The sequence below is a fragment of the Bubalus kerabau genome, chromosome 9 (genome assembly GCF_029407905.1).
Source record: "Bubalus kerabau isolate K-KA32 ecotype Philippines breed swamp buffalo chromosome 9, PCC_UOA_SB_1v2, whole genome shotgun sequence".
NCBI lineage: Eukaryota > Metazoa > Chordata > Mammalia > Artiodactyla > Bovidae > Bubalus > Bubalus kerabau.
This window is the reverse complement of record NC_073632.1, coordinates 71,962,559-71,990,027: the sequence shown is the minus strand read 5'-3', so window position 1 is coordinate 71,990,027 and position 27,469 is coordinate 71,962,559. Positions and strand designations below refer to the sequence as shown.

Here is a 27,469-nt window from a genome sequence, read left to right as displayed (position 1 = left end):
AAGCCTTTGACTGTGTGGATCACAATAAACTGTGGAAAATTCTTCAAGAGATGGGAATACCAGCCCACCCAATCTGCCTCTTGAGAAATTTGTGTGCAGGTCAGGAAGCAACAGTTAGAACTGGACATGGAACAACAGACTGGTTCCAAATAGGAAAAGGAGTTCGTCAAGGCTGTATATTGTCACCCTGTTTATTTAACTTATATGCAGAGTACATCATGAGAAACACTGGACTGGAAGAAACATAAGCTGGAATCAAGATTTCTGGGAGAAATATCAATAACCTCATATATGCAGATGACAACATCCTTATGGCAGAAAGTGAAGAGGAACTAAAAAGCCTCTTGATGAAAGTGAAAGTGGAGAGTGAAAAAGTTGACTTAAAGCTCAACATTCAGAAAACGAAGATCATGGCATCCGGTCCCAACACTTCATGGCAAATAGATGGGGAAACAGTAGAAACAGTGTCAGACTTTATTTTTCTGGGCTCCAAAATCACTGCAGATAATGACTGCAGCCATGAAATTAAAAGACACTTACTCCTTGGAAGGAAAGTTACGACCAACCTAGATAGCATATTCAAAAGCAGAGACATTACTTTGCCAACAAAGGTCCGTCTAGTCAAGGCCATGGTTTTTCCAGTGGTCATGTATGGATGTGAGAGTTGGACTGTGAAGAAGGCTGAGCACCGAAGCATTGATGCTTTTGAACTGTGGTGTTGGAGAAGACTTTTGAGAGTCCCTTGGACTGCAAGGAGATCCAACCAGTCCATTCTGAAGGAGATCAGCCCTGGGATTTCTTTGGAAGGAATGATGCTAAAGCTGAAACTCCAGTACTTTGGCCACCTCATGCGAAGAGTTGACTTATTGGAAAAGACTCTGATGCTGGGAGAGATTGGGGGCAAGAAGAGAAGGGGACGACAGAGGATGAGATGGCTGGATGGCATCACTGACTCGATGGACGTGAGTCTGAGTGAACTCCAGGAGTTGGTGATGGACAGTGAGGCCTGGCATGCTGCAAATCATGGGGTTGCCAAGAGTCAGACACGACTGAGCGACTGATCTGATCTGATCTGAAAACTATTCAATGACAGAATTGAGTCACCTGGCAAATCATTTGGGAAAACAGCAAAAGTGAATCCCTACCTCACTCTTTAGACTAATAAATTCTGGTTGCAACAATTATTAAAAATGAAAGTATTAAGACTCTGGAAGAAAATACAAGAAAACTTGACTTATAACATGAAACCCAGAACCAAATGGAAAAACAGATAGATTAGACTATATTAAAATGTAAAATTTTTACATGCCTAAAAACACCAGAAACAGAAGTCATGGACAAGAACCAACATGTGAAAAAAATATTTTCAATCTGTATTATTTAATAAACAATACTACATAAAGTACAAAGTCCATTCCAACAACACACAAAATATCAATGAATTTATGGAAGATGCCCAATCTCCCTAACAATTAGAAGAAACACTACATTATTCACAGATGGGAAGACTGAAAAAAAAAAAGAAATATAAACTAAACCATAATAATAATGACACACTATTTTCTTATTAAAAACTGAAAAATATTTTCTGAAATACTCAGCTTTTGATTAAGACAGGGGAGTATAGGTTCTCTCTCACATTGTTGGTAAAAGTGAAAATTGACATAACATGTTGAAGGGTGGCACTTTGAATTAACTGAAAACCAAAATCTTTTCTCACCCACATGCATGGATAGTAATGTATAGGTTGTTAACGCTGATAGAAACATTGTCTGCAATACTGAAAAACTGTAAACAATCCAAGGATCTATTAAGAGAAGTAAATTAATTAAGATTTTTTTGTTTGGGTTTTTTTTTAAGGATATTTTTATAGTATGGAATACTAAACAGCTGTTTGGGTTTTTTTAAAAGGTAAAATCTCTATGTATTCATATGGAAAAATGATCAGGGTACATTAAGTCAAAAATGTAACTTGATATTAAGCAAGACACTGGGGAGCTCCTGGGCACAAAACTATTCTGAGTTCCCCAATTCTTTGATTACAGGAGATTCAAGAAGGGAAGGAAGAGTATGGGAGACCAAGGGTAAACAGTCAAGAGAAATAATAATGCAACCTTCAGGCAAGGTCCTGGTTTCCCATCAGTACACAAAACAATATTTCTGAGCTGTTTTGCTGATACTGAAACACCCTCCAGGTGGGAGAATTTAAGGATTAACAATGGTAAGCTGCTGACAAGCACATAGACCCCAAGCTGTCTGGAAACTGTAGGTTGATGATGCTGACTCCTACTTACCTCACCTCCAACCCATCAGAAGAATGTCCATGAGCTGATCACACCCTCTCTGAACCATCCCTATAAAACTCCTCTCTATGGATATGTGATTGAGGGCAATCTCTATAGTCTAGGGGGCTGGAAAGAAAGAGTAAGAGGAATAAACTCAGAGGAAGACTCAGAGCTGAAAAATGCTTACATAGTAAGTAAGAGCCATAAAAGAATTTACAGTACTCCAGTGTTTGGTCTGGAGAAGGCAATGGCACCCCACTCCAGTACTCTTGCCTGGAAAATCCCATGGACGGAGGAGCCTGGTAGGCTGTGGTCCATGAGGTCGCTAAGAGTCGGACACGACTGAGCAACTTCACTTTCACCTTTCACTTTCATGCACTGGAGAAGGAAATGGCAACCCACTCCGGTGTTCTTGCCTGGAGAATCCCAGGGATGGCTGAGCCTGGTGGGCTGCCGTCTATGGGCTCGCCCAGAGTCAGACACGACTGAAGAGACTTAGCAGCAGCAGCAGCAGCAGTGTTTGGTCTAACATTGACTGCTCCTTTCCTATGAGCTTTCAACTCAATTTTTCTTTTTTCATTAAAAAATAACTCAGATGGTTAAAAAGAAGTGAACAAGAACTCATTACTCAAAAGATTTCTTCCTTGTTCAGCTTTGGCTATAAGACACCCATTCATCAAACGAAGTGATAAGTTACTAACTTGCTCTGTGCAATGGTTACATATTAGTAAAATCAAGAAGAGGCAGTTACATTTAAATTTTTTTAGGACAAATAATACATAATAATTCTCTAAAGTCCAAATTGAAGTCACGGAAAGATTATTAAAATCCTTAACTATCAAACCTAAGGAGATATTAACACTTCAAACTCCTTTCTTTTTTAAGAGTTAAGGGATTGGATTAAGGATCAGAAAATCATGTGACTTTTCAGATAGCTATTATGATTAAAATTGAACAACAGACTTGAGGGTGAGGAAAGGCACAGTGAAGTGTAAATTTTCTGTTTCTCTCCTAGACAGGTTTCAATATAATTGCTTTTAAAAAATAAATTTTTAAAAAATCAGGAAAAGCACTTCCAAAAGGGAAAAAAAAAAAAAGCCCTCCCAAACTCACTTCTTTATAAAAACAGTTAAGTACTGGCAAAAATAGTCAAAATTAACTTTTTCATTATTCTGTACATTAAGCAAAGGCTTGTAACAATACAATTTTTTCTTGTTTCCTCAAGAAAAATGACTGAATCTCTGTAGGAAAAGAAAATCATTTCCAATTTTAACTTGCTCTATTCCCATCCCCACAGTAATCTTGAAATGTAACAATCTTGCTATCAGCAGCAACCTATAAATGGCTGAGGGAGGCAGAACAGATCTGACACTCCCCTGAAATCTCAGTTCCCAAAGAACTGTCATTCTATAACTTATCTGGTAGCTCCCTAGAAACCCCCACTCATAGAACTGGTTTTTATTTGACCTAACCCAGCACGTTGTCAGTGGAATAGCCTTGTCCCCACCCCAACACCAGTCCAAAACCATCTTTGGGTGGCCAAGATGGTGGAGTTGGGAGACACTGAGCTCACCTCCCCAAGAGGCACACCAAAATTACGGTTATTTCCAGAGTCAACTATTTACAACTGGCTGACTAGACTAGAAGGAAAGCTTTTCCACAACTAAAGATATAGAGAAGGAAGAATGAGACAGGTAGGAAGGACAGAGATGCAGCGTAGTCAAGACCCACACACACAGGAGACCTGAGAAGAGGAGGAAAATCACAATTGCAGAGGTTCTCCCCAAGGAACAAGGGGTCCAAGCACCAAACTAGGCTTCCCAATCCGGGGGTCCCGCAGAGGGAAGATGAGCTCCCAGAACATTTGGCTTTAAAAGCCGGGAGAGCCAGAGAGCAGAGGGGAACAGCAATCCGACTCTTAAAAGGATGCACACGAAATTTCACATGCTCTGAGCCCCAGGACAGAAGCTGTATGTAAAGGAGTCTGGGTCAGACCCACTTGCTAATCTTGGAGCACCTCCTGGAGCGACAGGAGACAACTAGAACCCTCCCTCCCAGGGACATAAACACTGGCACTAGCCATTTTGGGGTACATATTCCACCATGAGGACACTGTGCTGGCAAGCCCCATTTTGGACTCCTCCCTATAGCTTGTTAGAACCAGAACTCCGACCCTCCCACTACTCGGTGGACACCAGTCCTGAGATGTCCCAAGCCAAGCAGCTAACTGGATGGGAACACAGCCCCACCCACCATCAAGAGGGCTACCATAGGACCCTCCTGAGCCCCAGGGACTCAGCCCCACCCACCAGAGGCCCCAGGATCCAGCTCCTCTCCAGTGGGCCAACACTAGCCCCAGGACTCTCCACAACCCACCAGTGGGTGGGCACCAGCCCGAGGCTAACCTGGGCCCTGGTCTAATCTACCAGCAGACCAACAGCAGCTCCAGACACTTTGGGCCCCTCAGCCAGCCTCCCTGGTATCCAGCCCTAGCCCTATCCACCAGCAGGTTGACACCAGCTCCAGAAAATTCAAGAGCCCATGGTGAACTATGTTGGGACCTGACCCTGCCTACCAGGGCTATTATCAAAAAAAAAAAAAAAAAAAACCCCACAAATATCAAGTGTTGGTGAGGATGTGGAGAAAGGGAACCCTTGCTCACTGTTGATGGGAATGTAAATTGGTACAGCCACTATGGAAAACAGTACAGTGATTTCTCAAAGAAATGAAAATAGAACTACCATAATACTCAGCAATTTCACTTCCAGGTATTTACTTCCCTGCAAAAAAAAAAAAAAAAAAAACTAAAAACACTAATTTGAAAAGATATATGTGCCCACTGTTCATTCTAGTATTATTAACAATAGTCATGAAGGGAATTCCCTTGTGGTCCAGTGGTTAGGACTCCATGCTGTCACTGCTGAGGTTCAGTCCCTAGCTAGGGAACTAAGATCTTGCAAACCATACAGCGCACCAAAAAAAAAAAATAATAATAATAGCCATTATATGGAAGCAACCTAAGTGTCCATCAATAGATAAATGGATGAAGAAGATGTGGTATATGTATACAATGGAATATTATTCCACCAAAAAAAAGAATTTCATTCTTTTTTTTACTCATCTATTTGTGACAACATGGATGGATCTAGGGTATTATGCTAAGCGAAATAAATCAGACAAAGACAAATACTGTATGATTTCACTTATATGTGGAGTCTCAAAAACAAAACAAATGAACAAGCATAACACAGAGAAGTAGTCATAGATACAGAGAACAAACAAGTGATTGCCAGAAGGGAGAGGGATGGGAAGAGGAGTGATACAGGTAGTGGAGATTAAGAGGTACAAACTTCTACTTATAAAATAAATAAGTTACAGGGAGCTAATATACAGCATGGGGAATATAGCCAATAACAACATTACACTGTTTTGTATAATGACAGATGATAACTAGACTTCTGATCATTTTATGATGCATAAAAATATCAAATCACTCTTATATACCTGAAACTAATACAATATTGTAAGTCAATTATACTTAGAGTTTAAAAAATCACAAATCCTCATTGGTAGAAAAGAATAAAACCAAACAACAAAACCTCAGAAAAATCCATGGCAATTAACATGCCAGGTGCCTATGATAGCAATAGGAGTTGGGCAAATAAGGGGCTGAACAAAACATTTTAAAAGAAAAATCTGGTGAATAAAAAGTTTTGGGGGGCTTTGAAAAGCTCAACATACTCCTTGGAATCTAGAAAGCCACCTGCATGTACTGGGCTCTGAGTATGTCCGGGAAGACCTGAGAAGGTCCTAATTTTTCCACCTCTGACTAGCCTCGAGATTCTGCATGAGAAGATAATGAAGGCTAAGGTAGGGTTATGAACTCCCTGTGAGAACACTAAAAGCAAGTCCCAAAATGCACAGAGAACCCCTTGGGGCTCTTACTGGGAACTTACTGGCTGGGAGACTTACTGGTTCAAGAAATTTAAGGACATGTACCTCCAATCATTAGCTGTTCACCAGGCTAACTGAGCAAAAACTTCAGTGGCTGTACATAGCAAAGAATATAGACTCTATAACTAGTCCAGGGAAGTCACTAAAAAAACAAACAGCAACTACAGTGACATCCACAATCCCAAACAGCAACAACAACAAACCCTGGTTAGGGGGAGGGGAGGGAGGGGATGGTCTGATTATCAGAGTTTTCACAACATGTTATTTTAAAAGCAGTATTTAACCAACAAGAAAAAAAAAAAAAGCTATGAGATGTGCAAAGAAACAGGAGAGTATGATTCTTACTCAGGGGTATTTTGAAGCACATCATTGAAGAACTGGCAACCTCTCAGTTCCCTTGTATCTGCAGGACATCTCTTTATAATAGGCATCTCCTTGTTTTATTCACTATGTGCTTGCTGGTGCCATCAAAGAAAAATTCTTTCTGTTTTTTTTAGTCTGTTTTAGGAATTCTGATGACTGAATGTTTTCAAAATGACTTTTCTAAGACAAGAAAAAAAGAAGAAGGATTGCCAAACACAACTTTTGGCTAAAAAGAAACTCTGCACAGATAAAATTCTTGCCACACTTCATTGTACAGCTTATTCTGCTATTTTCCTGAAAAAGGGACCTCTTCAGGTCATTATCAGTCATCACCTTCTACACAGACAGGTGCTGATAACAAAGACTCCTCAGGTTACCCTGAAGACATTTTTTAGCATGCCTGCTCAGGCACTTTAGTCATGTCCAACTCTTTGTAAACCAATGGACTGTAGCCCACCAGGCTTCTCCATCCATGGGACTTCTCAGGCAAGCATACTGGAGTGTGTTGCAGTTTCTTCCTTCAGGGGATCTTCTTGACCTAGAGATCAAACCCACATCTCCTACATTGGCAGGTGGATTCTTTATCGCTGAACCACCAGGGAAGTCCTTTAGTTACAGAGGCAAGACCATTATTAGAACCAGATCTCTGAATCGCCACATCTTTTAAAGGGTTTTGTCAGGAAATGGAAACATGGGGGAGATGACTGCATGGCCACTCAGAAGAGGAAAATCTTTAAAAGCACTTGAACTATGAGCAGAAGTTTTCTTTTCTCTAAGAGAAAAAGAAACCACATTCTTGTTTGACCTTGGGGGGAAAATATCCTTTAGTTGCATTACCTGACAGTTAGTTACACTTACACGAATAAAATAAATCTTTCCATTAAAATCTCTACAGTCACCATCATGGATACTATTGAAAAATTATATGCTTTCTCGGCTAAGCTGCTGAGATCAAACAAAGAGAGCAGGACTGGCATCCTTCTAACTTTTTCAAAAAAACATTTTTTAGAGCAATTTTAGGTTCACAGCAAAACAGAGCAGAAAGTACAGAGATGTCACATATGCTCTCTGGCTCCACGTACACACGGTCTTCCCTGCCTGTCAACACCCTATACCAGAGTGGTACACTGGTTATAATCAATGAGCCTGACACATAATTATGCACTGACACATAATTATCACCCAAAGTCCATACTCTGCATTGTTTAACTCTTGGTGTTGTACATCCTATGCATTTTCACAAATGTATAACAAATCCACCATTATAGTGTCATGCAGAGTAGTTTCATTGCCCTAAAAATCCTCTGTGCTTCACTTCTTTATCCCTCCCTCTACTCTAACCCATGGCAACCACTGCCCCGCTTCCTGTCTCCAGAATTTTGCGTTTTCCAGAATATCATACAGTTGGAATTATATAGTATCAGACTTTTTGGATTAGTATCTTTCACTTAGTGATGTACATTTAAGGTTTTATAACTCATTTCTTTTTAGCACTAAATAACATTTCATTGGTTATGGAATGAAGCTGGTTTCATAGTTCCACATCTTTTCATGGTTTCATAGCTCATTTCCTTTTAGTACAGAATAATGCTCCATTGTCTGAATGTATCACAGTTTATCTATTCACCCACTGAAGGACATCTTGGTTGCTTCTAAGTTTTGGCAATTCTGAATAAAGCTATTATAAACATCCATGTACAGCTTTTTGGGTGGAGATAAATTTTCAACTCATTGGGGTAAATTATCAAGTAAAGAGATTGAGGGATTACATAATAAGAGTATGTTTATTTTTTGTAAGAAACTACCATACTTTCTTCCAAAGTGACTATACCATTTTGCATTCCCACCAGCAACGAATGAGAGTTCCTGTTGCTACTCATCCTTGCCAGCATTTGCTCGTGCAGCATTCTAGATTTTGGCCATTTCTAAGAGGCATGTAGTGGTATCTCACTGTTTTGTTTTGTTTTGTTTCCCAATACTTTAATTTCAGAACAAAAAAAAACCACAACACACAATATTCAAATCCCATGTCAAACATGGATAGGGATAGGGCTTGCTTGAGGCCCTTGTATCCTGCCTTAGACAGAAGGACAGAAATAAAACCACATCAGCAGAGGGAACCATGTGAGTCAGGGCCACTAGGGCTGCCACTGGGGGAGCCATGGGGATGCTATACAGAGGGAGCAGGTAAAAACTCCTAATCTACTGCTTTCATGCAAGAGGCATCCTCGTCACCCTCAAGGCGGGGAATCTCATCAGGAACAGCAACACTGGGCTCCTCTGCCATCACCGTGTCTTCATCAATGCCCAGGCCAAGCTTTATCATGTGGGAGATATGGCTGGAGTGGGTCTGGGAATCCTCAAGCGAGAAGCCAGAGGAGAGCAGTACGGTTTCAAACAGCAGCACCACCAGGTCACTGACGGCCTTGCTGTTTATGCCTGTCTCTTGCCTTCTGCTGCAGGGTCTCCACGATGGGGTGATCAGGACTGATCTCCAGGTGCTTTTGGCCATCATTTAGTCCATGGTCGAGTTGCCCCAAAGTGCCATGATGCACTGCATGTTGGCTGTCCAGCTGTGGTGCTCATCACAGTGCAGCAGGGTGAAGACATGAACCTGTTGGAGATTGTCACCTTCTCCACCTTCTTATCCAAGATCTCTTTCATGAGTTTGCAGAGGTTCTCAAACTTGGCCTTGCTCTCCTCCATTTTCTTCTCCTTGTACTCAGGCAGCTCCAGGCCCTCCTTGGTCATGGAGACCAGACTCTTCCCATCAAACTCCTTGAGCTGCTGCACACAGTGCTCATCAATGGGCTCCATCACGTACACTACCTCAAAGCCCTGCTTCCACACGCACTCCACAAAGGAAGAGTTCGAAACCTGCTCTTTGCTCTCACCAGTGATGCAACAGATGGACTTCTGGGTCTCCTTCATGCCAGACGTGTATTCTGAGAGAGAAGTCATCTCATCTCCAGACTGGGAGGTGTGATAGCGCAACAGCTCAGAAAGGCATCACAGGTTAGTGGAGTCCTCACAGATTCCAAGCTTCAGGTTTTTAGAGAATGCCTCATAGAATTCCTTATATTTCTCCTTGTCTTCTGCCAGCTCAGAAAAGAGTTCAAGGTACTTCTTAACAATGTTCTTATGAATAACCTTCAGAATTTTGCTCTGCTGGAGCATTTCTCAGGAGATGTTCAGGTGAAGGTCTTCAGAGTCAACCACCCCACGGAAGAAGTTGAGATATTCTGGAATCAACTCATCACAACTGTCCATGATGGACACATGGCGGACATACAGTTTGGTGTTGTTCTTTTTGTTCTCGAAGAGGTCAAAAGGAGCCCAATGGGGGATGAACAGCAGTGCTCTGAATTCCAATTGACCTTCTACAGAGAAGTGCTTTACTGCCAAGTGATCTTCCCAGTAATTGGTAAAACTCTTGTAGAACTCACCATATTCCTCCAGGGTGATGTCATCAGGGTCTCTGGTCCAAATGGGCTTGGTCTTGTTCAGTTCTTCCTGAGCAGTGTACTTCTCCTTTATCTTCTTTGTCTTCTTTTTCTTATCTTTGCCACTATCATCCTCCTCATCTGAACCCACATCGTCAATCTTAGGCTTCTCTTCATCATATTTATCTTCCTGTTCTTTCTCACCTTTCTCTTCTTCAGCCTCATCGTCACTGATTTCCTTCTCACGTTCTTTCTCCAGATAGAGTTTGATGGGATAGCCTATGAATGGTGAGTGCTCCTTTACCACTTCTTTGACCCACCTCTCTTCCAAGTACTCTCTATGGTCTTCCTTCAGGTGGAGAATCACTTTGGTACTCCGGCCAATAGGCTCACCATGGTCAGCATGGACAGTGAAGGAACCACCAGCAGAAGACTCCTAGGCATACTATTCCTCATCCTTATGCTTTGTTATCACAACCACTTTCTCTGCCACTAGGTAGGCAGAGTAGAAGCCCACACCAAATCGCCCAATCATGGAAATATCTGCACCAGCCTGAAGAGCCTCCATAAATGCTTTAGTATGAGACTTGGCAATGGTTCCCAAATTATTTACAGGTCAGCTTTGGTCATGCCAATGCCCGTGTCTACCAGAGTTAGAGTATGTTCCTAGGGGTTAGGGATGATGAGAATTTTCAGTTCTTTCAGTTCAGTTCAGTTCAGTTCATTCACTCAGTTGTGTCCGACTCCTTGCAACCCCATGAATCACAGCACACCAGGCCTCCCTGTCCATCACCAACTCCCAGAATTCACTCAAACTCACATCTATCGAGTCGGTGATGCCATCCAGCCATCTCATCCTCTGTTGTCCCCTTCTCCTCCTGCCCCCAATCCCTCCCAGCATCAGAGTCTTTTCCAATGAGTCAACTCTTCGCATGAGGTGGCCAAAGTACTGGAGTTTCAGCTTTAGCATCATTCCTTCCAAAGAAATCCCAGGGCTGATCTCCTTCAGAATGGACTGGTTGGATCTCCTTGCAGTCCAAGGGACTCTTAAGAGTCTTCTCCAACACCACCGTTCAAAAGCATCAATTCTTAGGCGCTCAGCCTTCTTCACAGTCCAACTCTCACATCCACACATGACCACTGGAAAACCCATAGCCTTGACCAGACGGACCTTTGTTGACAAAGTAATGTCTCCATTTTTCAATATGCTATCTAGAAATTGGTCATAACTTTCCTTCCAAGGAGTAAGCGTCTTTTAATTTCATGGCTGCAATCACCATCTGCAGTGATTTTGGAGCCCCAAAAAAATAAAGTCTGACACTGTTTCCACTGTTTCCCCACCTAATTCCCATGAAGTGATGGGACCAGATGCCATGATCTTTGTTTTCTGAATGTTGAGCTTTAAGCCAACCTCTTCACTCTCCTTTTCACTTTCATCAAGAGGCTTTTTAGTTCCTCTTCAATTTCTGCCATAAGGGTGGTGTCATCTGCATATCTGAGGTTATTGATATTTCTCCCAGCAATCTTGATTCCAGCTTGTGCTTCTTCCAGCCCAGCGTTTCTCATGATGTATTCAGCTCTTTACCACTGTCCAATTTGAAAGGGTCTGTCAGGCTCTCATAGCAAATCTTGTCCAAGGCATCAGAAGCATTACTGATCAACTCCGGAAGAAAAATTTCCTTGTTGGAATAGAAGGTATTAATAATAAGAGACATGAGTTGGGCAATTTTTGCCTCAAAGGCAAATGGCTCCACCTCCGTCTCCATGGTGCACTTCCTCAGGAATCTTCAAAGATAAGAATCCAGGTACTAGAGAACACTGAGCGAGCAATGGCTGCCTCAGGCTCACTTGCCGCAGGAAGGCTGCGCAGGGGTGACTCGAGAGCCTCACTGTTGTTTTAATTTGCATTGGAGAAGGAAATGGCAACCCACTCCAGTATTCTTGCCTGGAGAATATCATGGACAGAGGAGCCTGATGGGCTACAGTCCACGGGGTCGCAAAGAGTTGGACACAACTGAGAGAATTCACTTTCACTTTCAATGACACAGGATGTGGAGCATCTTTTCATATGCTTATTTGCTGTCTGTATATATTCCTTGATAGGGTCTTTTGCCCATTTTTAATTGGAATAGTTTCTTTACTTATGGTTGAGTTTTAAGAGTTCTTGTTATATTTTGGATAAGTTCTTTAACAGGCATGTCATTTATAAATATTTTCTCCCAGTCTGTTGTGTCTACTTATTCTCTTGAGAGTTTTCACAGAGCAGAGGTTTTTAATTTGAATGAAGTTCAGCTCAGCTTATCAATTATTTCTTGCATGAGTCCTATCTTTGGTGTTGTATCTAATAAAAAGGCATCACCATACCCAGAGTCATCTGGATTTTCGTGTGTTATCTCCTTGGAGTTTTGTAGTTTTTTTGTTCTATAGTTAGGTTTATGAATAATTTTGAGTTCATTCTTGTGATGGAAGTAAAAACTCTGCTTCTTCTTCTTCTTCTTCTTCTTCTTCTTTTTTTTGCAAGTGGATATCCAGTTGTTCCAGTAGCAGTTGTTGAAAAGACTAATTTTTCTCCATTGTATCATCTTTGGTTTTTTGTCAAGGGTCAGTTTACTGATTGGTTTACATTTCTATGGATCACTTCTGGGCTCTCTATTCTGTTCCATTCATCTATGTATCTACTTTTTTATAACACTTCATTGTTTTGAGGGCTGTAGCTTTACGGTAAGTTTCTAAGTTGAGTAGTGTCAGTCCTCTCTTATAAATTTAAAATATATTACTTATTCTAAAGTGTGTAGTGTATACATCCAAATGATTCTCCCAATAAGTATTATTTTAACCAATGCCCATCAAAGTTTTTAATTTTCCTATGGAGAGATCAAGACGGTACAGTTCAGTTCAGTCGCTCAGTCGTGTCCAACTCTTTGCGACCCCATGAATCACAGCATGCCAGGCCTCCCTGTCCATCACCAACTCCCGGAGTTCATTCAGACTCATGTCCATCCAGTCAGTGATGCCATCCAGCCATCTCATCCTCTGTCGTCCCCTTCTCCTCCTGCCCCCAATCCCTCCCAGGATCAGAGTCTTTTCCAATGAGTCAACTCTTCCCATGATGATGCTGTGAAAGTGCTGCACTCAATATGCCAGCAAATTTGGAAAACTCAGCAGTGGCCACAGGACTGGAAAAGGTCAGTTTTCATTCCAATCCCAAAGACAGGCAATGCCAAAGAATGTTCAAACTACTGCACAATTGCACTCATCTCACATGCTAGTAAAGTAATGCTCAAAATTCTCCAAGCCAGGCTTCAATAATACATGAACCATGAACTTCCAGATGTTCAAGCTGGTTTTAGAAAAGGCAGAGGAACCAGAGACCAAATTGCCAACATCTGCTGGATCATGGAAAAAGCAAGAGAGTTCCAGAAAAGCATCTATTTCTGCTTTATTGACTATGCCAAAGCCTTTGACTGTGTGGATCACAATAAACTGTGGAAAAGTCTGAAAGAGATGGGCATACCAGACCACCTGACCTGCCTCTTGAGAAATTTGTATGCAGGTCAGGAAGATGGTAAAACTACTTCATAATTCCACTAATTGGCCAGAAAGAGGCTAAGTGGTGGAATTACAGGCTTTTGAGGTTTTATTCAAGAGATTTCTGGGTGACATTCAGTACCACCATCCTTATTTTAATTACAGATAAACATGGTATAGAACTGCAAATTCTCAGAACTCACTGAATATCTGTTACTGTAAAATTATGAGTTCAAATTTCCCCAAGTCAACTTAAAATATTATAATATATAACCAAAGCATATAAAAGGAAAATACACAAACAAAAAATAAACTTTGATTGTAAAATGAATCTTACTCAGAATGTTCAAGAGGAAAATTTTATAGATTCATATAATTCCTTTTAGGAAATAGAACTATTTCCTAAGAGATACCATTCTTTCCCATTATAGTACATTTTAATTGCAACTGAAATCCCATGTTTTATCACATTTGCATAAGATTTAGCATTTTTGGTTTAATGTAAAATCCAAATATTTGCCATGCCCCAAATTTCCAATTTTGAACTCTGTAATAACTGCATATATCATTACAGAATGAAACACAAAATTATATTCTTTAAAAATCAGGGTAAATCCACAGATTTTCTAGTTTCATTGCAATGCTTTTTTAAAAAAGTCTTTTGAAATGTAAAGGGCATTCAATACAAAAATCCCCAAATTTGGAAACAACATTTTTGTCAGAAAAAGAAACATTATTTTAAAATGACCACATTGACAAAGAACAGCAACTCCCTGTTCTTTTCCAGAATCTAGATTTTTTGCCTTTGGAAGATTGTAAGCCCTTGGTCTAAAGCCCAAACTTCTTATCAACTCTTTGGTTTCTTCTTATTGACCCCAATATAAATATCCTTCTTGAGTTTTAAACTCTGCCAAGAGTTGGGGGTGTGGGGAGGATCATTGCTTTAAACTGAATTAAAACCCGTTTAATTCACCAAACTGATATAATTTCATTCACAGACCTTCTAGCTAAAATTCATCAAGTACATGAAATCAAAACGGCCCCATCCATGGTCTTCTTCCCAGAGCAGTTCCTCGTGACCAGGGCAACCCTGGAGCAACACAGATGGGAGGTAGCAGGACCAGGGAGTGCACTCCAGTGTAAGGCCTTCTGAGGGTTAACTTTCACAGCCTCCTATCCTGCCAAGGATTCTGGTGCTTTGCTCCATCTCTTAGCTGTTTCCAGTTGAGAAAGCCTGCATTCTATCAGATGAAGAGTTAAGGACAGGAAGAATATGTCCTCTTCTGCAGTTTAAAAAAATAAAATTCCTTTGTGTCTTCTGCCAGATGGCAAGGCTCTCCTGGCTTGTGACCCAGGGACAAATCTAAACCCCTTTCATGGGCCCTCAAGACCAGTAAGACATGGTTTCCACCCCACCCACACCACCCTCCAAGGCATCACATATATGCCCCATTCACATGTCACACAGTTTTGTGATTGCTTTGTTTTGCCTTCACGTATTAGTTTTCCAGGGCCGCTGTAACAACATATTGCCAACAGAGTGGCTTAAGCAACAGAAATGCACTGGCAAACTTTCCTGGAGGCTACAATGAGATCAAAGTGTCAGCAGGGTTGCTTCTCTCTGAGGGCCATGATGGAGGATTTTGTTTCATACCTCTCTTGTAGCTTCCAATGTTTTTTAGGCAATCTTTGGAATACTTTGGCTTGTGGAAGCATCACTTTGCTCTTTGCCTTCAAGCTTATGTGGTGTTCTCCCTGTGTGTGTCTTTATGAAAAACAAAATTTAACTGAGTAAACATTAAAAACCTTATTGGCTCTGTATAAAGATTCATGATTCAAGATTCAAGCAGCATCAACACTCTAGCAGATGGAAAGGTTCCCTGAACAGTTAAACAAGGCAAGAGATTTTATAGGCAGACTAGAGTGGGAATAAAGAAGTACTAGGCCAAAAAGCAGATTATTTATTGCAAGATGACTTTCCTTAGAGGGGATGGCAAGGGTCTGCCAGGCAGATTACCTGACTAATGTTGGTCAGGCAATTCTTGATTGACTAGTGTAAGATTCCACTTCTGGGAGAGCTGAAACTGTAATTAAAGTCTTAGTTTGGTGATCTGGGGCTTGGCATAAATGACTCCATTTAGGGCCTGTTGTCTTTTCAACATCTTCACATCATCTCCCTTCTATGCACATCTGACTCTGTGTCCAAATTTCCCTTTATAAGTACACCAGTCATACCAGAACACGTGTGTGTGCATGCGGGCAGTTGTTCAGTCATGTCTGACTCTTTGTAACCCCATGGACTGTAGTCCACCAGGCTCCTCTGTGCATGGGATTTCCCAGGCAAGAATACTGGAGTGGATTGCCATTCCCTTCTCCAAGGGATCTTCCCTACCCTCGGATCAAACCTGGATCTCCTGCATTTCAGACAGATTCTTTACCATCTGAGCCACCAGGGAAGCCCTTATTGCCTAATAAGGTCACATTCTGAGGTCTTGGGGGTCAGAGTTGGTGGGACACAGTTCAACCTGGAACACTTTGGCGCACACTGAACCATAAGAGCTTTAAGGACAGGTCTGTCCTGTGACCCATTTTAGCCCCAGAGCCCCATTAACACCCGTCACAGTGTGTCAAATATTCAGTAAGTATTTGCTGAATGGGCTTCCCTGGTGGCTCAGACATTAAAGAATCCACCTGCAAGGCGGGAGAACTGGGTTCGATTCCTGGGATGGGAAGATTCCCTGGAGAAGGGAATGGCAATCCACTCCAGTATTCTTGCCTGGGAAATCATGGATGGAGGAGCCTGGTAGGCTACAGTCCATGGGGTTACAAGGAGTGGGACACGACTGAGCGACTTCACTCATTCTCAGAACTACTGTGCATAATCCAGCAATTCTACTTCTGGACATAAACCCAAAAGAGTTGAAAGCAGAGACTTGAACAGATATTTGTACAGCACGTTCATAACCGCATTATTCACAGTAGCCAGAGATGGAAACAACCTCCCACTACATATCTTCTTCTATCTGAGTTACTTGACCAGATGCTAGCACTTGTTTCTCTTCCAATTCTTCCTCCTCCTGCTGCTCCCCTTTCCCCAGTAAAGGAGGATTTAAAAATTCAGAAGTGATTATAGTTGCCTTAAAGAGAAAATTATTCCAAGGAGAAGTGAACCATCCTCAGTGCTTACATATACAATCAGAACTTGAGCAGAACTTTGAGCCTTGATTGAGGAATTTCCCAATTCAAGTCAGGATCCATTGGAATTTGCTAATAAATTCAAGTTAACCATCTGCTCCGATGAGCCCAGGTTTTCAGATGTATATCAGTTAATACAGCTGTTAGTTTCTGAAAGTAAAGCAAGGACATGAATAAAGAAAAAAGAATGGAAACACCTCTTAGTGAACTTTGAATCACGTACTCTAGAGGCTCACACTGAATACAAAGGATTAGCTCAAAAACTACTTGAACCTAATCCAGAGCTTTTCCCAAAAACTGTAGACTGGACAGAGATTCAACAGTGTAAACAAAGATCAAATGAATCAATTCTGGACTATTATGAAAGGTTGGGGGAAAAAAAAGAAAAAATTTAAGCAATATTCTGGCTTGACACCTGAGTCATTCTCTAACCACCAATATGACCCTTTGCTTAATTCTGTCTTTTCAGAAGGATTAGATGAGGATTTGGCTACTTGGTCAAAAGACAATCTAGGTTGGTCTGAGTTACACATAAACGCTCTTGTTATACTCACTGACCAACTTTTCAAAACCATTAAAACCAGTTAAGTACGCAATGCCTGTTGAAGGTTAAGCGACCCCCAACTGGTTTAATTCCCAACCAGTAGAGAAGCTAGCTTGAAAGAAAATAGTAATAAGTCCTGAGGAAATAAGTCCTATTTGAAGAACCTGATTTTTGCTCCCTGATCCTTGAGACCAGAGCTCTCAGGATCACTTATCTAGACCATCTCTAATTTCTGAAACTGAAGGGCGACAAAAAGGGTATGAAGCCTTTAAAAAAATTATTTTATTCCAACTGCTATTTATAAACTAGTGAGTTTTATATTGTGATATCTGACTCATGACTAGGTTTAGAAAATGAAGTTAGATCTCTCATTGTGTCTGTCTGAATACATGTATGTCTTAAGAGTCGTCAATATAATAATCAGTATAATACTTTCATTGTGCCTAGGTTTAATATAAGCTAACTAAGATCTTATTATATGTGTTGCAAATTTGTCAGCAAAGAAAATAACTCAATGTGAAGAAACCTTTAAGGAAAGAAAATGTAATAAGATAAGAATTGTAAAGAGATGAAGAGATACATAAAAATGTAATGAGATAATGGAATAAGAGAAAGTTTATTGAATAGCTAGTCACTCCTAAACAAAATAAGGTACCGCAACATTTAATACTAAACACTGGCTCCCTCTTATAGAAAACCTAAAGATATTTTGGACTACTAATGAGTATGTTTGCTGCCATCCTGAGAGGTTCTCTACAAGAAAGCAAATATTTTTAGAAAATTTTCCTAAATTATCTAAATTATTATCACTGGTATTTATGTTCATCAATCTACAGAATACTAATATAAATGACAGTTGATGGTTGCTTAAGAAAAGTAGGATGCGTATTCTCAGTAAAGACTGCACGTAAATGGAATTGCATTTTATTAAGAAAAAAGGAAGTAAGTCTGGTTTACAGATGACTGTTTCTGGATGGGCAAATTAAGTAATGGCTACAGAAAGTGAGGAAGGTTTGCAGAAAGCAGACCCCAAGAAAAGAATCTCATGCATGGTACAAGTTTTCTTAAGATGCTGAACTGCCTTTGATAACAGATTTTAAGTTTATTTACCTCTGAAGTGATCTGTTCTGTAATTGGCCCTTGGAAACTTTGCTACTTTAGCTAAGTGAATAACTGTTGTTTCACAGTGACCTGTGATCCTATCTGACTGAGTGTTCTAAACTCTTTTGATATTTATTGACAAAATTCTCTAAATAAAAATTTAATGAAGTCCTTTGACCATTAGTTAACTTTGGGATACTTCAAAGGGCCCCTGAAACATCCCAAAGAGAGATATTAAACTAATTAAGTTTTTGGTACATTAAATTACATGGGAAGTATTGTCAATAAGTAATAAATCTTCTTAGGTTATGTCGTTGTTCAGTCACCCAGTTGTGTCCGACTCCTTGTGACCCCATGCACTGTAGCACACCAGGCCTCTCTGTCCCTAATCATCCCCCAAAGTTTGCCCACATTTATGTTCATTGCATCAGTGATGCCATCCAGCCATCTCATCCTCTGACACCCTCTTCTCCATCTGCTCTCAATCTTTCCCAGCATCAGGGACTTTTCCAATGAGTCAGCTGTTCCCATCAGATGTCCAAAATACTGGAGTTTCAACTGCAGCATCAATCCTTCCAACTAGTATTCAGGGTTGATTTCCCTTAAGATTGACTGGTTTGAGCTCCTTGCTGGCCAAGGGACTGTCAGGAGTCTTCTCCAATACCACAGTTCAAAGGCATCAATTCTTCAGTGCTCTGCCTGCTTTAAGGTCCAGCTCTCACAACTGTATGTGACCACTTAGGTTATACTGTACAGTAAATATTACTAATACAGATATCCTAGAAATTATATGGAGTTTCTAAAATTCTGAAATGGAGTAAAATGTTATCAGTCATAATTCTAGTTATTGTCTACAAGTGTTATGTCACAGCAGTGACCAAGTGACTTTGTCAATTGAATTGTCATCAGATTTTAAATGTGCCTTTTTAAGTCTTTTGTCATTGTGGTTTCACTGATGCCTTTGCAAAAGTGCTTCCTTTTTAAGATTAACAGAAAGAACCTTCTGAAGTTTCTAACCTTCAGGGCCAGAATGCTGAACTGAGTAAGAAATGAAAGAATCCTAATGGGAAAAAACCTGATGGCTTGATAAAACTGTTAATAAAAAGAGTTAGTTACAGAAGACAGTGAACAGATGAATATCATTACAATTTTTATGGTTTCCATCTGAAAAATTGTTGGGTTGAATCTGTGTTTTCCAGGTATAAGGAAAACCTTCCCCTCCAACTAATCATGGCTTACAATAATTTGGTAAATTATACATTTGTAAGCAGAATTGAAGCATTTATCCTTTTTCTCTATCTGCTCCTCCAGAGATTAGAAACCCTTAGATTCCCAGCAGCTTTATCACGTAAATTAGGAGGGCTACCTCACTAACAGGTCAGAAATTTCAAGGTATATTGGGTACCTTGTAAAGGGAGGAACTCACCTAAATCTCTTAAGTCCTTGGCATGACTCTCCCAGCCCTGAAAGGTGTTATTTTTTTTTTTTTAAGTTCAGTCTGCAACTCCTTCCAAAAGTTTCAGCAAAGCAAAAAGCCTATATGATAAAGTATAGTTACATAAATCATCAGGCCATGGTTTTTTGAGACCAGACTTATTTTGCAACAAATTAGGTCTTCCCCCAATGGCTCATCAGGTAAAGAATCCACCTGCAATGCAGGAGACACTGGAGATGCATGTTCAATACTGGGTTGGGAAGATCCTCTGGAGAAGGGAGGAAATGGCAACCCATTCCAGTATTCTTGCCTGAAAAATCCCATGGACAGAGAAGCCTGGCAGGCTACAGTCCATGGGGATGCAAGAGAGTCAGATACAACTGAGCGACTAAGCACACATAGGTGACAACTGGCTTCCCAGGTGGCTCAGTGATAAAGAATCCACCCGCCTATGCAGGAGACATGGGTTCTATCTGTGGGTTGGGAAGACCCCCTAGAGAAGGAAATGGCAACATACTCCAGTTTTTGGGTTTTTTTTAATGTTTTAGTTGTGTGTATCTTAAAAACCTGAGTACAGAAGGTTTACTTTGTGAGTCAAGTATTTTTTCCTTATTTGGGTCCAGGCTGTAAATCATCTTCTTATAGGAGCTCCCTTCTTATAGGATGGTCCAATGTGATTTCCTCAAAGGAGGCAGCCAGCCACCCTCATTGTGGATCCTTACATCATCAATGGTGTGCAGCTAAAGGGATTGTTTGGGAGAAATGAGACCTTGCTGATGTTGGAGGATCTCCTGTGGAGGTGTGGATCAGTAGTGGCTTGCCATGGGAATGGGGGCACTGGCAGCAACAATCCTGGAAGATGCCCCTTTGCCCACTCCATATTCTTGCCTGGGAAATCCTATGGCCAGAGGAGCCTGGCGCGCTACAGTCCATGGGGTCGCAAAAGAGTTGGACATGACTTAGCAACTAAACAAGGACAACAAAATGTGGATATATTTGGTAGAAATTAGGGTAATTTTGGAGAAGGCAAGGGCGACCCATTCCAGTGTTCTTGCCTGGAGAATCCCATGGACGGAGGAGCCTAGTAGGCTGCAGTCCATGGGGTCGCTAAGAGTCGGACACAACTGAGCGACTTCACTTTCACTTTTCACCTTCATGCATTGGAGAAGGAAATGGCAACCCACTCCAGTGTTCTTGCCTGGAGAATCCCAGGGATGGGGGAGCCTGATGGGCTGCCATCTATGGGGTCGCACAGAGTCGGACATGACTGAAGTGACATAGCAGCAGCAGCAGGGTAATTTTAGAGAGAAAGAGATTATGTTTCAAAAAATGTTAAATTCCAGTTTTGTTCATGGAGGCCTGCACTTACTGATTCATTTCCCAGATAGTTCCTTGTTGTTACACTAAATTATCGTAAAGGTAATTGAATTATAAAAGGACACTCTAAGTTTTGTTTCTAAAGCTTATCTCAGTAATCTTTGAATGAAAATCAGATGCCCCACAACCTGCAAACAGGAGATTATGTATATTGGAAAAGATAAAATATAAAGGATTGTTTCCAAACTAGATGGAAGGACTTTTTATCAGGTGCTCTTAACTAGCTCATGCACAGTGAATCTGAAGGGAAATTGACTCTTGGATTAATTCCCACTTCTAAAGGCCCCTACATCGGACTGGTCTATAGAGAGGAATGCTGACCTCAAACCCACCTTAAAACAAAGCTCAAACAGAGGAAACTACATCCACATCATAAGAAGAAGAAAATGACATCAGAAGTGACAGCTTAGCCAAGATGGTGGACCTGCTCATGTGATTATTTATAATATTTTCTTGACTTCTTAAACCTTTGCATATAATTCAAATGTTTTTCTATCATGGGCATGAGTCTATGCTAATTTTAAAAATCAATCCAACTGTTGGGTTTGCAGCCAATTATCTGTGTCTAATACTTCTAGACTACTTTGATGGATTTCTCCATTCCAAGCCTCTAATTGGCCCTAAGAAACTCTATTTTAGAAGAAAGGAAGTTCAGTCCTGTTCAGGCTACTCTTCATATTACTATAATTCTCTCACCTGGCCAATTAGTTATACCTGCTCTGATTCTGGCCATAAATATGAATTTTCCTCTAAAGTTACTCAAGCTCAGTCAGAGCAACAAGCAAAAATTCAGCCAATGAATTACAGAATAAAAGCTCCCACAATTATGGGATGGATTTATGTGATTAACACCAGGCTATCATCATTTATGCCAAAGCCTTTGACTGTGTGGATCACAATAAACTGTGGAAAATTCTGAAAGAGATGGGAATACCAGCCCACCTGACCTGCCTCTTGAGAAATTTGTATGCAGGTCAGGAAGCAACAGTTAGAACTGGACATGGAACAACAGACTGGTTCCAAATAGGAAAAGGAGTACGTCAAGGCTGTATATTGTCACTCTGCTCGTTTAACTTATATGCAGAGTACATCATGAGAAACGCTGGACTGGAAGAAACACAAGCTGGAATCAAGATTGCCGGGAGAAATATCAATAACCTCAGATATGCAGATGACACCACCCTTATGGCAGAAAGTGAAGAGGATAAAAAGTCTCTTGATGAAAGTGAAAGTGGAGAGTGAAAAAGTTGGCTTAAAGCTCAACATTCAGAAAACGAAGATCATGGCATCCGGTCCCATCACTTCATGGGAAATAGATGGGGAAACAGTGGAAACAGTGTCAGACTTTATTTTTCTGGGCTCCAAAATCACTGCAGATGGTGACTGCAGCCATGAAATTAAAAGACACTTACTCCTTGGAAGGAAAGTTATGACCAACCTAGATAGCATGTTCAAGACCAGAGACATTACTTTGCCAACAAAGGTCCATCTAGTCAAGGCTATGGTTTTTCCTATGGTCATGTGTGGATGTGAGAGTTGGACTGTGAAGAAGGCTGAGCGCCTAAGAATTGATGCTTTTGAACTGTGGTGTAGGAGAAGACTCTTGAGACTCTGTTGCAAGGAGATTCAACCAGTCCATTCTGAAGGAGATCAGCCCTGGATGTTCTTTGGAAGGAATGATGCTAAAGCTGAAACTCCAATACTTTGGCCACCTCATGTGAAGAATTGACTCATTGGAAAAGACTCTGATGCTTGAAGGGATTGGGTGCAGGAGGAGAAGGGGACGACAGAGGATGAGATGGCTGGATGGCATCACTGACTCGATGGACGTGAGTCTGAGTGAATTCTGGGAGTTGGTGATGGACAGGGAGGCCTGGCGTGCTGTGATTCATGGGGTTGTAAAGAGTCGGACACAACTGAGCAACTGAACTGATCATCATTTAAGTTTTAAGGCCTTCCTTTATCTTGAGAACAATTAAATTATACTAAGGTAACCAGCCTAGTAACACTAGGAAATTGGGCTGGGAGCCTATGGACTGTGTGGATATATAATTTCCCTGAAAAATAAAGATTGGTGCAGAATAAGCTAAGTCAGACGACCTGAGACTATATGGGCTACACTTATTGGAAGTTTTCGGCTTAATTCTTACTTACGGCTTTAATAATACTGCTAGCTATGTTATTGTACTTTGCCTGTTTTACAAGATTGTTGTTTCTTACATTACCAAATGTGTGACAGAAACTTCATTGAAAATAATGATGACTAGGCGATTAAAAGAAGTTGATCAAATCTATAGTTCTGTATGCAGTCAATTCGGAGAAGGCAATGGCACCCCACTCCAGTACTCTTGCCTGGAAAATCCCACGGATGGAAGAGCCTGGTAGGCTGCAGTCCATAGGGTTGCTCAGAGTCAGACACGACTGAGCGAATTCACTTTCACTTTTCACCTTCATGCATTGGAGAAGGAAATGGCAACCCACTCCAGTGTTCTTGCCTGGAGAATCCTAGGGACGGGGGAGCCTGGTGGGCTGCCATCTCAGGGGTCGCACAGAGTCGGACACAACTGAAGCGACTTAGCAGCAGCAGCAGCATGCAGTCAATTGGAGAAAGAAATGGCAACCCACTCCAGTATTCTTGCCTGGAGAATTCCATGGACAGAGAAGCCTGGCAGGCTACAGTTCATGGGGTCTCAAACAGTCAGACACAACTGAGCAACTAACACTATGTGATCAATGATTATAATAGTGTAACTCTAGATATAGAAGATAAAACAAGAGGGAATTTTTCCTGGACCATAACAGAGTAAGAGAGGTAGGTGGTCCAGAGCCCTTTGGTTACTGTTGATAGACCTAGTCCAGTAACAGCACATTGAGTGGCCCATCAGCAAAATCTTTGCCAGATCTCGGAATGAGTTTTCCGGGCACTGTGGAACGAAATGGTCAGGCAATGCCTTCCAAAGTACAGTCGGATTTATGACCAGGAGAGAGCCCTGTCAACTACAAACCGGCACTTGCCATCTACCTCTACAAGGATTAAACCATGTACTGCGGCAGCTGCCGACCTTCAACATCCCCTGAAAGGAGTTCAGGGTAGAGAGCAGAAATGAGGCACTCTGTGCTGGTGGAGGCGGGGATGTTGGTGAGGGGCGGGGGTTGCGGTGATAGGGAGATGGGGACTGAAAGGACAGGTCTTCAGATAAGTATTTTCAGGAGCTGATTTTATGAGCCCAATTCTTGTATTTCCTCACATCTAGAAAAGCGCTGAAGTCCTTCATGGTGACGACTATTTCTTGTGACTAAAGCTTCCTGAGACCAGTGGAAATTTTCTGGAAAAAATAGGGATTTGATTGCCTGTACTCTCCCTTCACCAAAATCACATATATATTCTCCTTACCCCCTACCTCTTTGGAGCAGTTTCTCAGAGCTATTTGAGGTGCTGTCTCCCAGGCTACAGTCCTTATTTTGCCCTAAATAAAATTTAACAGCCAACTCTCAGGCTGTGCATTTTTAAGTCAGCACTCCCACAGCCCCCAAAGCACAGCGCTGCCCTCGATCCCTCCTCTCACCTCTTTTCCTTTCCACTTCCTCTCTCTTCCCTTTTCCCCTTCTTTCAAGTGAGAACTGGCAACCACAAACCCACAGAAACAACGCATCCTTCTAGAAAAATTTAAAGAGGCAAGATCAGCGAAGACCTGGAAGCGGAGTGGACGCTCCAAATCCTCCCGCGCACCCTCCAAAGAGCAGCCCATCACCGATAGTGGGACCACCAGCGCCCAGGCTCCCTGGTCGGGCCGGGACCGCGACCGGTGCTCTCTCCCCGCGGGGAACAACCTCCTCACTGTTCCCGCCCGGAGCGAGTGCCAGCCGCCAGCCGCGCCCGAGCCACCCCGCTGACCAGGGTCGGATGGGGTGACCGCGGGGGTGTGCGCCTGGCCGTGTGGGGCCGGCCTCGGGAGAGCCCGCCCCGGCCCGGCCCGGCCCAGCCCCGCCCGCCGGCCTGCGCAAGCCTCCTTCGACTTAGCCCCCGCCCTCCTCCTACAGCCAGTCTGGCTCGCACTCACCCGCGCTCGCGCTCTCGCCACCAGCCGCAGCCATGAATCCCGGAGCGGCTCGCACCCCGGCGCTGAGGATCCTCGCGCTGGGCGCGTTGCTGTGGCCCGCGGCGCGCGCCTGGGAGCTCACCATCTTACACACCAACGACGTACACAGCCGCCTGGAGCAGACGAGTGAGGACTCTAGCAAGTGTGTCAACGCCAGCCGCTGCGTGGGCGGCGCGGCACGGCTCGCCACTAAGGTGCACCAGATCCGCCGCGCCGAGCCCCACGTGCTGCTGCTCGACGCCGGCGACCAGTACCAGGGCACCATCTGGTTCACCGTGTACAAGGGCACCGAGGTGGCGCACTTCATGAACGCCCTGGGCTATGATGCCATGGTAAGACCGCCAGCCCGGGAGGCTAGGGAGCCCCCGGGGTGGAGTGCTCGTGCGAGAGAGATGCCCGGGTGAAGGAGCCGCCGATGGCGAGGCCGTGGGTGGCGAGCCTAGGACCCGGGCGCTGAGCGAAGTGGAGAGGAAGCGAAACTCCCGTCAGTCTTCCAGGTGGATGCTTACTTAGACGCCCCTTGGCTGATTCGACTTAAATGGACTGATGTTGTACTTCCACCAAGAAATTGGGTATTTAGAGGAGCGGGACTCGGACTTGCCAATGAGGAGGTTCAGCTGGGATGTGTAGGACTCCAGTTACCCTGTGCCCTGGACCGAGGTGTGTGTGTGTGTGAAGTCGCTCAGTCGTGTCCGACTCTTTGCGACCCTGTGGACTGTAGCCCGCCAGGCTCCTCTGTCCATGGGATTCTCCAGGCCAAGAATACTGGAGTGGGTTGCCATTTCCTTCACTGGACCGAGGTAGATCCGCACATATCTCTCATTTCCTGCTTGGTCTTTCGAAGAAATGCTTTATCTCCAGTTAATTGGAAGGGAAACAAACTCAGGGTCAAAGAGGTTAAGTGCATTATCCAGGTCACCTGCTCCAAAAGAGAGAGCGAGACAGGATAATAATAGATCCCAGATCCCTTTGACCCCAGGGCTTAAGCATAATTAAGCTCACAGTCTTGGGGAGAATCCCAGCTGGACACCTTCTGTGTGCAGCTGACTTTCTCTGTGCCTTAGTTCCTGCCTCTAGAAAACAGGGTAATAATCCTGTCTGCTTTCAGAGGGTTGTCTGACACATAATTGTTGTTTAGTTGCTAAACTGTGTCAGACTCTTTTGTGGCCCCATGGATTGTCATCTGCCAAGCTCCTCTGTCCATGGGATTTCCCAGGCAAGAATACTGGAGTGGGTTCCCATTTCCTTCTCCAGGGCATCTTCCCCACCCAGGGATCAAACCCGCATCTCCTGCATTGGCAGATGGATTCTTTACCACTGAGCCACTAGGGAAGCCCACTTCAGAGGGTTGGCTGCATATGGTATGACCTCTTTAAATGTTCTTATTATCACCAGACACTGTTGTAGAGGTTTAAAAACAGAACTAAAGAAACTTCCCTAGGGAAGCCAAAATGCTGAAAGCACTGGGTTTCAAAGAATTTCATTAAAACCAGTTTGGCAGCAGAGATGTAGGAAGAGAGTCCCACTTAAGAGATGAGAGGCTGTTAAAACATGTGCGAGAGTTGAAGTGCCAGTTCCCCAGTGCTCTGTTAAAGGTGATGCCTTATTTTGTTGGACTGAATTCTAGAAAAGGAGCAGAGAGAAGCGGCACAGTAATAAATAGGTATGACTTTTGTAAGTCAAACCAACGCCCGAGTTTAGCCCTGTGTGAAATCCTAGAGTGAAGGGATTCTGTGTGGCGAAACTGGGGGAAGAAATCCTAGAAGTTTTACAACAGGAACAGAGCAAGGGGTCCAGGGAGATGTGGTATGTGGATATGGGAGACGGGGAGAGGTGTGGTCCTGCCTGGGATACAGCAGGCTAACAGTACACTTTGTAACAGAGGAACACAGAGGTGGGCAAAGCACAGTGCTGTATTTTTCCCCCTGGAAACTTGGAGAGAGGAGGACAGGAAAGATATAGGAGGGGGTAGACTATTTTTTTTTCCAGGAAAGCTCATTGTAGAGAGATGAAAGAAGGACAGAGAGGTCCTCTCTATCTGATCGTTGGTTTTAAGGTTATCAGAACACTCAGAGCTGCTGCAGTTTAAAGGCTATGAGCCCTGTAGCCTTTGTGTTTATCTGAGCCACAGCCTTTATCTGGGG

General features: G+C 42.6%; 1 protein-coding gene and 1 pseudogene across 1 annotated transcript in view; one reads left to right on the top strand and one right to left on the bottom strand.

Annotated features, from left to right (window-relative positions):
* Window positions 1-8,799: 8,799 nt before the first annotated feature.
* On the bottom strand, window positions 8,800-25,320 carry LOC129659893 (heat shock protein HSP 90-beta-like; annotated as a pseudogene).
* Window positions 25,272-27,469, top strand: part of NT5E (5'-nucleotidase ecto) — a 62,710-nt gene continuing 60,512 nt past the window's right edge. The window contains exon 1 of the mRNA XM_055535567.1: window positions 25,272-25,657. Within this exon, the coding sequence (XP_055391542.1) occupies window positions 25,319-25,657 (339 nt within the window). The 5' untranslated portion in view covers window positions 25,272-25,318. The remainder of the gene's footprint in view (window positions 25,658-27,469) is intronic.